Source organism: Dermacentor silvarum, chromosome 1 (genome assembly GCF_013339745.2).
Source record: "Dermacentor silvarum isolate Dsil-2018 chromosome 1, BIME_Dsil_1.4, whole genome shotgun sequence".
In the NCBI taxonomy this organism is placed as follows: Eukaryota; Metazoa; Arthropoda; class Arachnida; order Ixodida; family Ixodidae; genus Dermacentor; species Dermacentor silvarum.
In genome coordinates, this window is record NC_051154.1 from 119,160,507 (window position 1) to 119,173,247 (window position 12,741).

The 12,741-nt window shown below is 48.2% G+C and overlaps 1 protein-coding gene and 1 non-coding gene across 5 annotated transcripts in view; one reads left to right on the forward strand and one right to left on the reverse strand.

Annotated features, from left to right (window-relative positions):
* LOC119435918 (nuclear receptor coactivator 5-like) overlaps window positions 1-12,741 on the reverse strand; it is a 206,026-nt gene that overhangs the window by 19,203 nt on the left and 174,082 nt on the right. For 2 of the 4 annotated variants that reach the window (XM_049660896.1, XM_037702614.2), the window contains exons 14-15: window positions 11,635-11,665; window positions 4,270-4,406 (exon numbers count right to left, since the gene is read on the reverse strand). In XM_049660896.1, the coding sequence (XP_049516853.1) occupies window positions 4,270-4,406; window positions 11,635-11,665 (168 nt within the window). Of the gene's footprint in view, window positions 1-4,269; window positions 4,407-11,634; window positions 11,666-12,050; window positions 12,190-12,741 lie in introns of those variants that run through there. The other 2 variants (XR_007465293.1, XM_049660898.1) reach the window with 2 other exon arrangements.
* On the forward strand, window positions 9,825-9,897 carry Trnak-cuu (transfer RNA lysine (anticodon CUU)). Its single transcript has one exon. It is a non-coding gene; the product is annotated as a tRNA-Lys (tRNA).

The following is a 12,741-nucleotide window of genomic DNA, read 5'->3' on the forward strand; positions in this document are numbered from 1 at the left end:
GAAAAGTATGCACGTACATTACGTTTATTTTAAATACATTTACATCCACCCATTTAGACAATTTGTTTAATCCAAGCTGCACCTGTCATTCGCAAATAGCAATGTTACACAATTTCAAACCTATCTGTACATCATCGACTTACACAAAATAAAACATGCAGCATGGAATGACTCAATTTTTACAATAAAGAGTGCGCAACTAAGCACACCCCGTTGTGGCATGCCAGCCTGCTGGGTGAATGCTCTAGATAAAACATTGCACACTCTTACACGAAACGTGTGGTTAGACAAGTAGCTTTCGACTGTGTTTAACGTATTTCCATGGACCCCCATCCCGCGGAAAGATCTCGCAGAATCCCGAAGCGCCATGTTGTGTCGTACGCTTTATCTAGATCTAGAAAGACCAAAAGTAAAAACTGCTTATGTATAAATGCATCTCTGATATTTGCCTCGATGCGAACAAGGTGGTCTATTGTCGAGCTACCTTCTCGGAAGCCACACTGGAAGGGGTCTAGTATTTTGTCATTTTCTAGGAAACAGATTAAGCGCCGGTTTATCATTTTTTCATACAGCTTGCACAGGCAGCTTGTTAGCGCTATTGGCCTGTAGCTGCTGGGTAAAGACGGGTCCTTGCCTTGTTTAAGTATCGGGATGACTATAGCTTCTTTCCATGATACGGAATACAACCAGTCATTGTATGCACCTTTCAGCAGCGTCAATGATAAAACCTGTTATATAAAAGAGGCAATATCATCCCGGCCTAAATATGTTAGTTCTCGGAAAAGGTCCCAGTTAGCCGAGTCAACTTTCCATTGGGGAATGTGTGGCGAGCATACATGTTGTTGTGTTAAGTTTAAGATGATTGGGAAGTGGTCGCTCCCAAAGGGGTTTGAGAACCGACCACTCCAGGTACGGAATTAGTGTACTCGACGCGATACTTAAATCTATGGAGGAGTATGTATTATGCGCCACGCTGTAGTACGTTGGCCCTTATTAAATAAACATGCTCCTGAGGAAAAAAGTTTTCAATTAGGTGACCTCTCGCATCGCAACGAGAGTCTCCCCACAAAGTGTTATGTGCGTTCAAATCTCCCACAACTATGTATGGCCATGGATGTTCATTTATGTAGCTTTGAAATTCCATTTTATGAAGTGGATAATTGAGAGGGATGTATATAGAGCTGATAGTGACCAGCTTGTCAAATGACACCCCTCGTACAGCAACTGCCTCGAGGGAAGTACGAAGTTTAAATTCCCGGCAGGCAACACCTCTGTCAATTACAATAACCGCACCACCGGAAGACACGACTGTGTCATCGCGGTCTTTGTGAAAAATAGCATATTGCCGGAGAAAATTTGCGTATGTTTGAGGTGTGTTTCTTGGACACGCAGCACCTTTGGATTATACTTATGTAGGAGTTCTTTAATGTCATCAAGGTTGTGGAGTCCACCTCTCACATTCCTGTGTAATATTTGTGTATCCATGTTGAATGTGATATTTGTGCTGTGTGTTAAGAAAGGGGAGTTACTTCACAGAGCCCTTTCCGGACGCTGTGATGTGGTGTTTTCTTTTGTTCGGAGCTACCGCAAGACTCTCACCGCTCCTTAGGCGCTGATGCCACCATCTAACCGGTTGTTGTGTCCATCGCCTCTTGCGAGGCGCTGGACACGCGCTTTTGCGAGCGGTTGGCTTGACGTGAAGGCCTCGTCTCGAGGGACGGGACCCTTGAGGCCACCAGCCCGGAGGTCGATGATCCCTTGTGAGATGGCGGAGCAGCGCTAGCTGCAGCCGCCGAGGGGGATGGCGTCACCGCCGGCTCACTGTGTGTGGGCCGGACAGCCGCTGGAGGTCGTGGCGCTACCCCCCGACGCGCCACATCGGCAAAGGTGTTCTTGGGCAGGTAGGATACCCGCCTGTGTGCCACCTTGAAAGTTATGTTTTCCTTTACTTTGTAACTATTCTTTTTTCCAGGATGGGCATGACCGCGAGTATGCGGCATGCTCCCCATCACAGTTCACACAGTGTAGCGAGTTTTCACAAGACTCAGAGGAGTGTTCACGAGCACTGCATTTCACACAAGTATGGTGGCCTCGGCAGTTCTGTGAACTATGTCGGAGCTCCAAGAGGAGATCACCCCTTGCCATCCTCGATGCTTTATAACCTGTACCAAAAGCTTCGATGCAAGGAAAGGTGAAATTGTTCGCACTGATTTGTCTGATTTTTCAGAATGAATGACATGGAATTGGGAGAAAGTTTCTCTTTGGCAACCAAAAAACTGGAAGACTTAATCGGTGTGCCCTCTTTTCTGAGGGCGATCAGGGAGTGGGGGGAAGGAACTAGCCATGGGTAAATGTGTAGTTTTCGGCAGCAACGCCAGCCACCCACCGTGGAGTCCTACAAGGGGACACTGCAGGGCCTGTAAACACAGGTCCTGCAGACGCCAGCTGTACGTCACCACTATATCCGAATATGAAATAACCTAGGTTGGCTACTCACACAGGGTTAACCCTCGCTGCCAAGATCGGAAGTAATATAGAAGAGAGGAGAAGACAGGAACGATTGAAAGTGAGAGAGAAAAACTAAGGTTGGAGAGGAGGATAGGAAAAGGCAACTACAGATTTCCCCCGAATGGGTCAGCCCGGGAGTGCCGTCTATGCGAAGCCGAGGCTAAAGGGGTGTGTTGCCTCTGCCGAGGGGCCATAAAGGTCCAAGCACTCAGCAATGGCTCAACCCCCAGGATCTCCTTTTCCCTGGACACGCCTAAGCTGCACACGGTTAGATGTGGGAGGTTCCAACCCTCGTGTGCTCGGGTACGTGGTGTCGCAACACACTAAACACCTGCTGACGCAGACACCCCTGCGGGACTACACACAGGGTTCATTTTACTCAAAGCTTATACAGAGGAATCTCGATGATACGAATCTCACGGGGTCACGAAAAAAATTCGTATTATCCGAAATTCGTATCATCGAAACACAATTAAAAGTAGCTAAATTAAAGAGTCGAGAGGTGAACTCACTCAGGCACACGTACGTAAAAAGCATTTACAGTATAGACCACTTAACGTAACCGTTTATAGTGCAGAACTGGCTACAACGCGGCCTTTTCCGACTCCCGTTTACCCTCCCATAGAACTCCATGTATACGCATGCTGCTTACAGCGCAGCCGCGCGAAACAAAATTGCGGCTTCCGCGGGAAAATCTCGCCGACAAGGGCGGTAGCGAGCACGAGGTGCGCGCACCGATGGGAGAGGAGATCAACGAATGCGATGCGGGTAAGGAGCACGAGACGTGGAGCACGAGTCCAAGGGCGATAAAGTCGTCACCGCGCGCCGTATGTGCGAGTGAAAGGACGTGCGCCTTCACGGACAGCGAACGCACAGCGGAGAGCAAACGCGACTTCCGTTGCGCGGAAGGCCGTGGGGGTATGGGAGGGAGGGAGGGTGACGCTGTGCTGTGGCGCCAAATGCGTATCTTGCAACCGAGCGCAAGGGTAATTGGCGACGACATCTCCCCACGCGAAAGGAGCAAAGCGGGAAGGTAGCGCGGGAGGGAGGGAGTGGGGGGGGGGGGGGCTCCTACTCTGCCAACAAATGCGTTCTTCTACTTTGCGCCTGTGCCGGCTGTCGGTGTTGTCGCGCGCACCGTATCTTGAAAGCGATCTCCACACGGCTCTGACCTTTGTATGCGCTGTGCTTACGCCGCTCAGTTTCCGTTGAAGCGATAGACCGCACAAACCTTCGCTTGCTGCGGCGGCCGCCCGTGGGGAAGTGCGGCCGCCGCAGCGAGCGAAGAGACAAAAAGAAAAGCACAAAAGCAACAAAAGCGCCACCGCTTCAAACTCTTCGCGCCCAATCGCGGCTTCCGCGTTGTCCGGCGTCGCATCCGCGCCTCCGCACCAAAAGAGAAAGGGAAAACGCGTGACTGCGCTCTGTTCTCTTTCGTGGCCGTCAGTGGGGCGGCGTTTATTCGTATCAACCGACACGGGTCGAAAATCGATTCGTAACAACCATTCTCTAGCACGTTGCAAAGTAATGGGGCTCGGCCGGGACCTCAGAAAAATTCGTATCATCCGGAAATTCGTATTAGCCGTGATCGTATCATTGAGATTCCACTGTATGTATTTTATCCCCCCCCTCTGGCCACCATTGAGAAGAACTGGCAAAAACAACTTGTGTATAGTACAAATGTGTACAACCTACCTGCACTAGATAAAGGTGCATGCATTTGAAGCATCTATGACTCCAGCGGCAAAGAGCAAAGCATACCTTTTTGTCATCTTGTGTAGGCTTGGTGGGAATGTCAACACATCGTTGTAAGTAAGTCACTGCTTCGTCCTTGCGATTTAGTTCCAAAAGAGTTTTGGCAATCATTAACAGGTTCCTTCTGTAAAAATGTGGTTTAACTAGAAAAAAAAGTAAATGCGCTACAATATAGTCATTCATGTTTCTAGCAAACCTTGGTGCACACAAAAGCAGTTGGAAACGACTGAAATATTGGTTCTCGGTCATCAAAAGAAGTGTCAAGCTCCACCCTCTTGAGCAAAGCCCTGCATGCAACAACAGCTGGTAGGGCAAAAAAAAATGTGTGCTAGAATTCAAGGATAAACTGAATTGTCTTGCTTATTTCATAATAAGGAAGGGAGGAGGGGGGGGGGGACTAAAATAAAATGATGTGCTTTCAAGCACAATTTGGGGGACAGAGCCGACTATCACAGTAACCACTTTCACCTAATAAAAGATCCTACTTACTCAGCATTTCAAAAATGAGAACATTCACAAACATTACACTCATCACTTTAGTAATCCAGCATACCTGCCAGCTTGTGAACATTACAATTCGTAAAAATTCCAGGGGCGTTTTTCTGTATTGTCACGAGTGCAGACATGCCAGAGCTGCGCCACGTTTGTGCGACACTTATGTGCACGTGCGAGAGAAAATTCTGTGAACGGCCCTCCTAGGTACAACGGAAGACACACCTATGGACGGACCTATGTTCATCCCGAACCGATGCCAATGAGCCCCACGCAAGAACCAGCACTTTACTTTCGCCAAACGGGATCACAGTGGCCAATAGAGTCTAATGGGGAGGCATAAAATACAATAAATTCATGGTAACAACCAGTCATTGTCTGCCGATCTCCCTAAGCCAGCCCCCGTGCTTTACACAAGCGAGTCGCTTTGCTACCCTTGCCAGGAACCCTCTGTGTGCATACAATACAACAAATCTGCAGCAACGACTTGTCATTATTCATCAGTCTGCAGCCACTAAAGCGGCATCTACCTTTCCGTTGTCAGGAAAAGTTAGCTTAGGTACCCAACATCCCAAATGCAACTATCTTCATAGCAACAATGAAACTAGCAACACTAATTTAGTTAGGTTAACAGAATTTTATTATGATTAAACACCAAGAGCCTTCTTTCATGCCTTTTCTGTATACAGTCCTACTTATAACAATACCGGTTTTAACAATGTATCGGTTATAACAATGAAAAGCTGCTGCACCAGCAACTTTTGTTTGTTTTCTATGGTGAAATAACCTGCTTACTACAATGCCCCCATGCCGCATTCTCGGTTATAACAATGAAGTCTGGCTACTGGGTGTCCGTGCCCAAAGGGAATGGAATGCGAACTCATTGAAAAGAAAATAGAAAAAAAAATTTAAGCCGTTGCATGCCGCCGAGCGCTGTTTTCCATCATTCTCCGCATCGCCAGCCTCGCGCACCTCTAACCCGTTGCCCTTCCACCACTCTGAACATGGGGCTGCGACCATAGCTCTATGCCGCGCCACCCTCCGAAACACGAATGCACCGTGCCAACTGCGCTGATAGCGCGTTGGGCTGGCGAAGCGCCGCAAATGTGCGACGCAATGGAGCCAAAATGGCGTTAGCATCCACCGAAACGAAGCGATGAAGTTCGCATCGCCATAGATATCAGTGAAAATTGTACGGGAATGACAGCAACGCCGGAACGCTTTGTGCCTATTTGTGCCTTTAAAGCCTTTTTCTCGCGTTTACCGCTGCGCATAGCACCGCGTTGGCCGCATGCCTTCACGACTACGTAGTCGTCATCCATGATCGCTTGGATAATGGCCTCCATTTTGTCCGCAGCGGTTGCGGCAAACAGTAGTTTCGTTTTGACACCGTACGAGTAGTCGCCATCCATGATTGCGTCCGCGGTTTCGTCCGTAGCGGTTGCGGCAAACGGTAGTTTCGTTTCAACTCAGTGCGTGTGTCAGCCGTGCGCCTTCAGAACCGCAAGGTCGCCATCCATGATCGCGTCGACAGCAGCCGCAGCTGCGGCAAACAATAGTTTCGTTTTTACTCAGTGCATAGCTGTCGAGGTTGAAGAGCACCGTCTACATTGCAATGGGCAGCGGCCTGGCGACACAGATGAAAAAATAATCGGGATGTGCGCACGGTAGTGAAAAACGTGTCTCAGATGAACATGCGCGCCGCAGCCAATCAGTCACGAGATGACAAGAATTGCACATTCCGCACTCCTTTTGTGCAAAATAGAAACAGGATTCTGCTGATTCATTCAGTAAATAAAAGCGTGTTGACATAGAAAGCATTTGTTTTCCTTGATACCCTCGATAATCCGCCATTCGGTTAATTCAGACATTTTGTCGGTCCCTTGAAATTCGAATTAACGAGATTTTACTATAGCAGTGCCATTCTTGAATGACGACAACCGGGACTTGTTACACGTGATCGGAGCGCGTAGGAAGCAGAGGTGGGAGGCCACACTCAAAAAAAAAAAAAATATTATTCAGCAGCCAGGAATATAATTTTTTGCCAGATTAAGCGCATCTTAAGTAACATATTTCACTATTTAGAGTGCAAAAAAGAGTTCAAATTTTTTTCAGGGAGTTAGTTACAATAAAGAAATGAGCTAAAATTGGTAGTCGCGCCAGCAATGATAAGTAACTACTGAAATGAAGAATTGAGCAAAGCTTTGGCATTTGTGTAGCTAAATGTAAACCCTATGAAATGAACCAGGATAAACATAATGTGATAAACACTAAAAAAGAAATCCTCCAAAAACTACCGTAAAATTCCGAGCAAAAGCCCACACCCATGCAAGAGCCCTCCCTCCCCCGTAACTTCACTGCGAATTACAAATTTCCACGCCGTTCCAGGACCATCACCATCACCATAGTACTCCAGGTACTTAAAGCCTCATGTTGCTTGTGATCGCTCAAATATTCTGTTCATACCAACCGTCTCCATACTACCTGCACTTCCTTCATGGTTTGCTTGGCAGGAAGTGTGACTTGCCTTCCACTCCTGTATGAAGCACTTTTTGGGTTCAACTTTCATTTGGTTTTGCAAGCCATGCATGTGCTGGAAAGTGCCTCAACATCAATAACTTTTCCTGTGTCAACAGAAATCACCGACACACAGCCGTTCAAAGATGAATGTCCATGCTTCTGCCACGTTCCGTCACCTGAAACACTGCACTCATCACTCCTTATGACATGAGAAACTTCTGTAGCAACATCAGTCATCGACTTGGATGCTACTTCTTCAGCTGCTGCAGACAGTTGAGATGATTTTCTGTCGTAGGCGGAATGGTGCGCAGGGAGAGGCATGTTCATCACTTTAGAGTTTAGAGAACGTTGTAGCACCTGCATGCCTTTTCCCTAACTGACGCATTGCATACACCAGTCGAACATTGGGCTTCTTTGATTTTCCACTTCTGGCTACCCGCGGGCTGCCAGAGCCAGCCAGAGCGCCTTCGTTTTTCTCGTGTTGCTCCGCCCACCGCGTGACGCACTTCCGCTGCGCGTTCGTTTTACTTGGGCTGGGCCGTTCTGGCTACCCGCGGGCTGCCAGAACCTGCCAGGACGACTTTGTTCTGGCTGCTCTCTGGAAGTTCTCTGGCTAGCAGACTACAAAAAGAGGCTATGAGCGCTCGCCGCCATCTTTGTGGGGACTTGACGGATTGTAGCGCGGCCGCTTGAGGACTTTTACCAAGCTCAGCCAACTGGCTTGCGTCGAATGCTAGCGCGCGCTGCCCCAGCTGTTGTGGTTTTGGACTTCGTCTTGCGTACTTGTCGGCGCGATGCGTGGATCGCTGATTGCGTTGCTTCTAGCGTTATCTTACTAGGGTTCTAACGCACCATTCCGCCTTGCGAGGCGGTGCCATACGAGCGGCGGCGAACCATTTGAAGCTCTCTTTTATGTGTGTGTGTATGCTGTGAATGCTTCCCTGCCCTAAACAGCGCGCACGGCGCTGTCACCGTGGGCGCTGTCGATTATGCTTGCATGGCATTTTCATCGTGTTCCGCGCAAGTTGTTCGCGAAGTTGTAGACGCTGAATTCCCACACATCACGGTGCCTTTCCGGTTCATCTTTCTCTAGTGGTATCCCGTTTCACATCGCTCGCATATATGCGGCGATATCTTTTTTCTGCAGTTATATAGCGAAGGTGTCACAGCTAGCCCGTGTACGCTCCGTCTCTCCGTTGTATGCTTGGGTGGGAGCTCGAAACCGCCGTTGATGTTAAAGGAATGCACTGGTTGAGATGAACAGTGGCCACACGTATATTAGGTTAATTATTGCTCTAGCTCATGATCGACCAATACTATTTTTCGTGTAAAGCTTTTCGCTGGTCACAGGTGGCGTGCATTTTCATGTGCCAGCCGCAGCCCCAGCTCCTTCAGCACAGGAGCAGGATTGAAAGGAGTACTATCAACCGAAACAAACTTTCTCAAATCGAATTCAAGCATGTCGATCGGGACAAAATTTTACGCGTTATGACGTACCCGCTTTTTCGTGTCTTGTCAAATGACTTCAAATGTCGCCAGTGGCCGACCTCCTCGCGGCATCCGCGAGCGATCGCTTTTTCGCGATTATTTACGTGCGATTTTGCGTCTTGGCATCGAACGCGTGGCAGGCCGTTTGTTACGCTGTGCAAAGCGAGATGCCCAGTTGTGCAATATCTCGCAAAAGTGATCGTTTTGCCGAATACAGCTGTGTATTTTCACAGTGGCAACGCAAAAATGGGCCGACTACGCCGCGCGCGCGCCGCCCACTGCCATGCTGGTAGCATGTTTACATTTATCCCGCGGCCAGCGCTGTCCCAGCGTTCGATATTGCAAACTTCGGGCAGCTCCGGGTTGTGTTGGGATCCCAGCCCACGTGACTTCCTATCAGAACCGGAACTAGCTGGCTGCCATCTGGCTCCCATCTTGTTATCATTAGCACGCACTGTTCTTTTCGATGTATTGAATGAATGCTCGAAGCCACACACAGCACACACAACCGCACAGGTTGTGGGGGAGCACACGCTGCCACCTTCTCCCACGGGCGCTCGCCCGTCGCCGGCGCACGGAGTGCCCGCGACAGCAGCCGGGTGGACATCTCGTGCGCGCACACCGCGCGCTGCGGGAGCCGGGCGAACACGAGAGAAATGCACTTTGCCCTCTCCCGGTTCTCGCTCGCCTCTCGCGACGCGCGTGCCGCGCGGGAAGAGGGAAAGTATCCGGCGGGCGAGGAGGACACTCCCTTCGCGGAAAGGCAAAAAGGCATAAAAGAGCGCGACCGAGAGACCCCCGGCCTCTCTGACCTCGCTTGACCTACTGCCTGGACGGAATTTACCTGCTGAAAGCCGTGAGTGACCTCGTTCGCGTGACTACCACACGCGACGAGGCAAGCCTATTTTATTAGTCGTTATACAGAGCGGACTTCCCTCTACAAGTGTGTTTTATTGCTGACAGCAATAAACGTTGAGTTGACTCGCTGGTTGCCTTATTCGCCCGAACCCTACGTAGCTGCGATTACATGCGCTACGGGTTGGGGAAGACCCCCACACTTGGCCCGGCTAGCTCAGTCGGTAGAGCACGAGACTCTTAATCTCAGGGTCGTGGGTTCGGGCCCCACGTTGGGCGCCAAGTGTGGGGGTCTTCCCCAAACCGTAGCGCGTGTAATCGCAGCTACGTAGGGTTCGGGCGAATAAGGGAACCAGCGAGGCAACTCAACAACGTTTATTGCTGTCAGCAATAAAACACACTTGTAGAGGGAAGTCCGCTCTGTATAACGACTAATAAAATAGGCTTGCCTCGTCGCGTGTGGTAGTCACGCGAACGAGGTCACTCACGGCTTTCAGCAGGTAAATTCCGTCCAGGCAGTAGGTGAAGCGAGGTCAGAGAGGCCGGGGGTCTCTCGGTCGCGCTCTTTTATGCCTTTTTGCCTTTCCGCGAGGGGAGTGTCCTCCTCGCCCGCCGGATACTTTTCCTCTTTCCGCGCGGCACGCGCGTCGCGAGAGGCGAGCGAGAACCGGGAGAGGGCAAAGTGCATTTCTCCCGTGTTCACCCGGCTCCCGCAGCGCGCGGTATGCGCGCACGAGATGTCCATCCGGCTGCTGTCGCGGGCGCTCCGTGCGCCGGCGACGGGCGAGCGCCCGCGGGAGAAGGTGGCAGCGTGTGCTCCCCCACAAGGTAGAGAAAATCCCTTGATGAGAGCGTTCTTCCAGCTTCAGTGATGAATTCTTGCATTCAGGGCATGCGAGCACTGAAAAAACTGAACAAAGGATATCAGAGTCAACTATCCTGTTCCATTGGAGAGCAGAATCTGGCAATAGAGCTTCGTAGCTTTTCTTGATGTTCCCAAGCTTCTTGGCACTTGCTGAAATGCCCGCATCCACTAGCTCAGGTGACGGACGCTTCGTAGTGTGTTGGTTCCCAGCAAATTTACGTTTGCATTTTCTGTGCACTCTGACCTTTGCTATACTACTCAAAAAGTGGTCTACTTCTTATGCCTTCACACCTGCGAGTGTTGCGAAAATGCAATTTGCAATTTAAACAGCAGCTCAGCGAAGCCCGATCAAGGTAAACAACAAACTTTCAAGTGTCAGGATCCCCCTTGTGGCCGTTCTTATAGAGATTGTAGAAGAATAGTAAATGCATAACCAAGCACAAGAATACCATTTAATAGTACAAACAGCTGATAATAAAAAAATATTGTGAATAATAATTACAAAAAGAAACCAATGCAATTAAGTTTCGGTTTCACAATACAAGTGTAAGGGTTCAAAAACTCGCTGAAATTCGCAAAGTAATCGTGATAGAGACATACTGTTTTTGCAATATGTAGCTAAATGTTTGGGGGATCTTAAAATGTAAAAAACAAAAAATCAAATATTTGCAAAAAATTTTGTTGAGTGTGGCCTCCCACCTTAAACAGTTAAACGAGTCGACACAGTCAGCAGCCAAATGGAGGAAGGTGGTGGGGTGGGGCACTGGCCTATCCGCCATTGTAGTTTTCTCAAACAGCTCTTACACTCCCCTATTTTTTTTTTTTTTTCCATGCAACGCAGTTATAACAATGACATTTTCGTGGCACTTGAATATTGTTATAAGTGGATTTGACTATCTTGTAGCAAATGTGACAACAGTAGCAAAAGAAAACATTGGATTTGCGCCATAAAGCACCCACCTTCTGGGTAGGCAATGAAAGCAGTTCATGCTAGCACATATTATGGTAAATCAGTTAACATGCTTTGATGCATGCCAGTATTTTACTAGGTTATAGATGGTTTGAACTTTCATTTAGAGGGGGGGGGGGGGGGGGAGGAGTGAGAATGTCATGTCAGTACTCTTAAATGAAAAACAGAATTGGAGGCTTACTTTCTTCAGCTTTTTGGAAGTGCTTAAGTGCCTGAAAATGTAAAATGCAGAGACTGATTAGACATGAAGTCAACCTATGCTGAGAAATTGCATTTACAGAAGAACCCCCAGAAACTGCTGCTACAAGGCAACTTTCACAATTATGATTGACTTAGAGGGTTTAATGAGCCAAAGCAATAAGTCATTATGAGGACGTAGTGGAGGGCTTCAGGTTAGTTTTGACAACCGGTGTTTTTTTTAAATGCACAGAACACGTGCAGTGATGAGTGTGTTGTCTACTTTGTTTATTTACCTGAGTGCATTTCCAATTTGCTATCTGAAGCAGTTTATCTCGTTAATGTTTATCTCGCACCTTGAAAATGAGTATGTTTAGTGTTCACATTGTCTACAGTATACAGTTTATTCCCTACTCACACCTGTAATGCAGAAGGACGACAGTTGGATGTTACTTGTGTCGCGTCCCACCGGCGGCCGCTGCCACTGAGCCATTTGTTGAATTCTTCCTCAGCCCTCTCCTCAAGATGACTAGCTTCAAAAGTCTACCACAGAGCCCAGCTTTATAAAAGAAACCGTTATTCCACTTATTTCCTCTCCCATTCACTGCACAAATGCAGCTGCAGCAAATGAATTGCATTCTCAGATGAAATGTACGATTGCTTTGAAAAAGTGTCTACTTCTGTATTAAATTTACATTGATTATTACACGTAAAAAAGTAATGTACACATTTACAATTAAAGAGAAGCTGAAGGGAGTGGCATGCTTGAACTATTCCCTCCGACTTCATTACTCCCAATTAACATTACCTGCCCATTCTACGTAGAATGGGGATGGTGTTCCTGGAATCTCTAGTGATAAATTTTAAAACCCATTAATTATATGCTTCAAGCACAGCAGTTAAATTAAGCTCTTGACAATTAAAAGGGCCTACCCTATTAACTCTCTGCATTTCAGCACAATGATCAAAATTATTTTAAAGGACCCTGAAGCACACGTATGAAGTACTTCATCCATTAACTCCCTAGTTCTCATAAAATGGGCTAGAAAAAGAGCCACGTGTATGACAAAGAATGCCAATCATTCTGCTGTAGTAATGCTTGACTAATGGG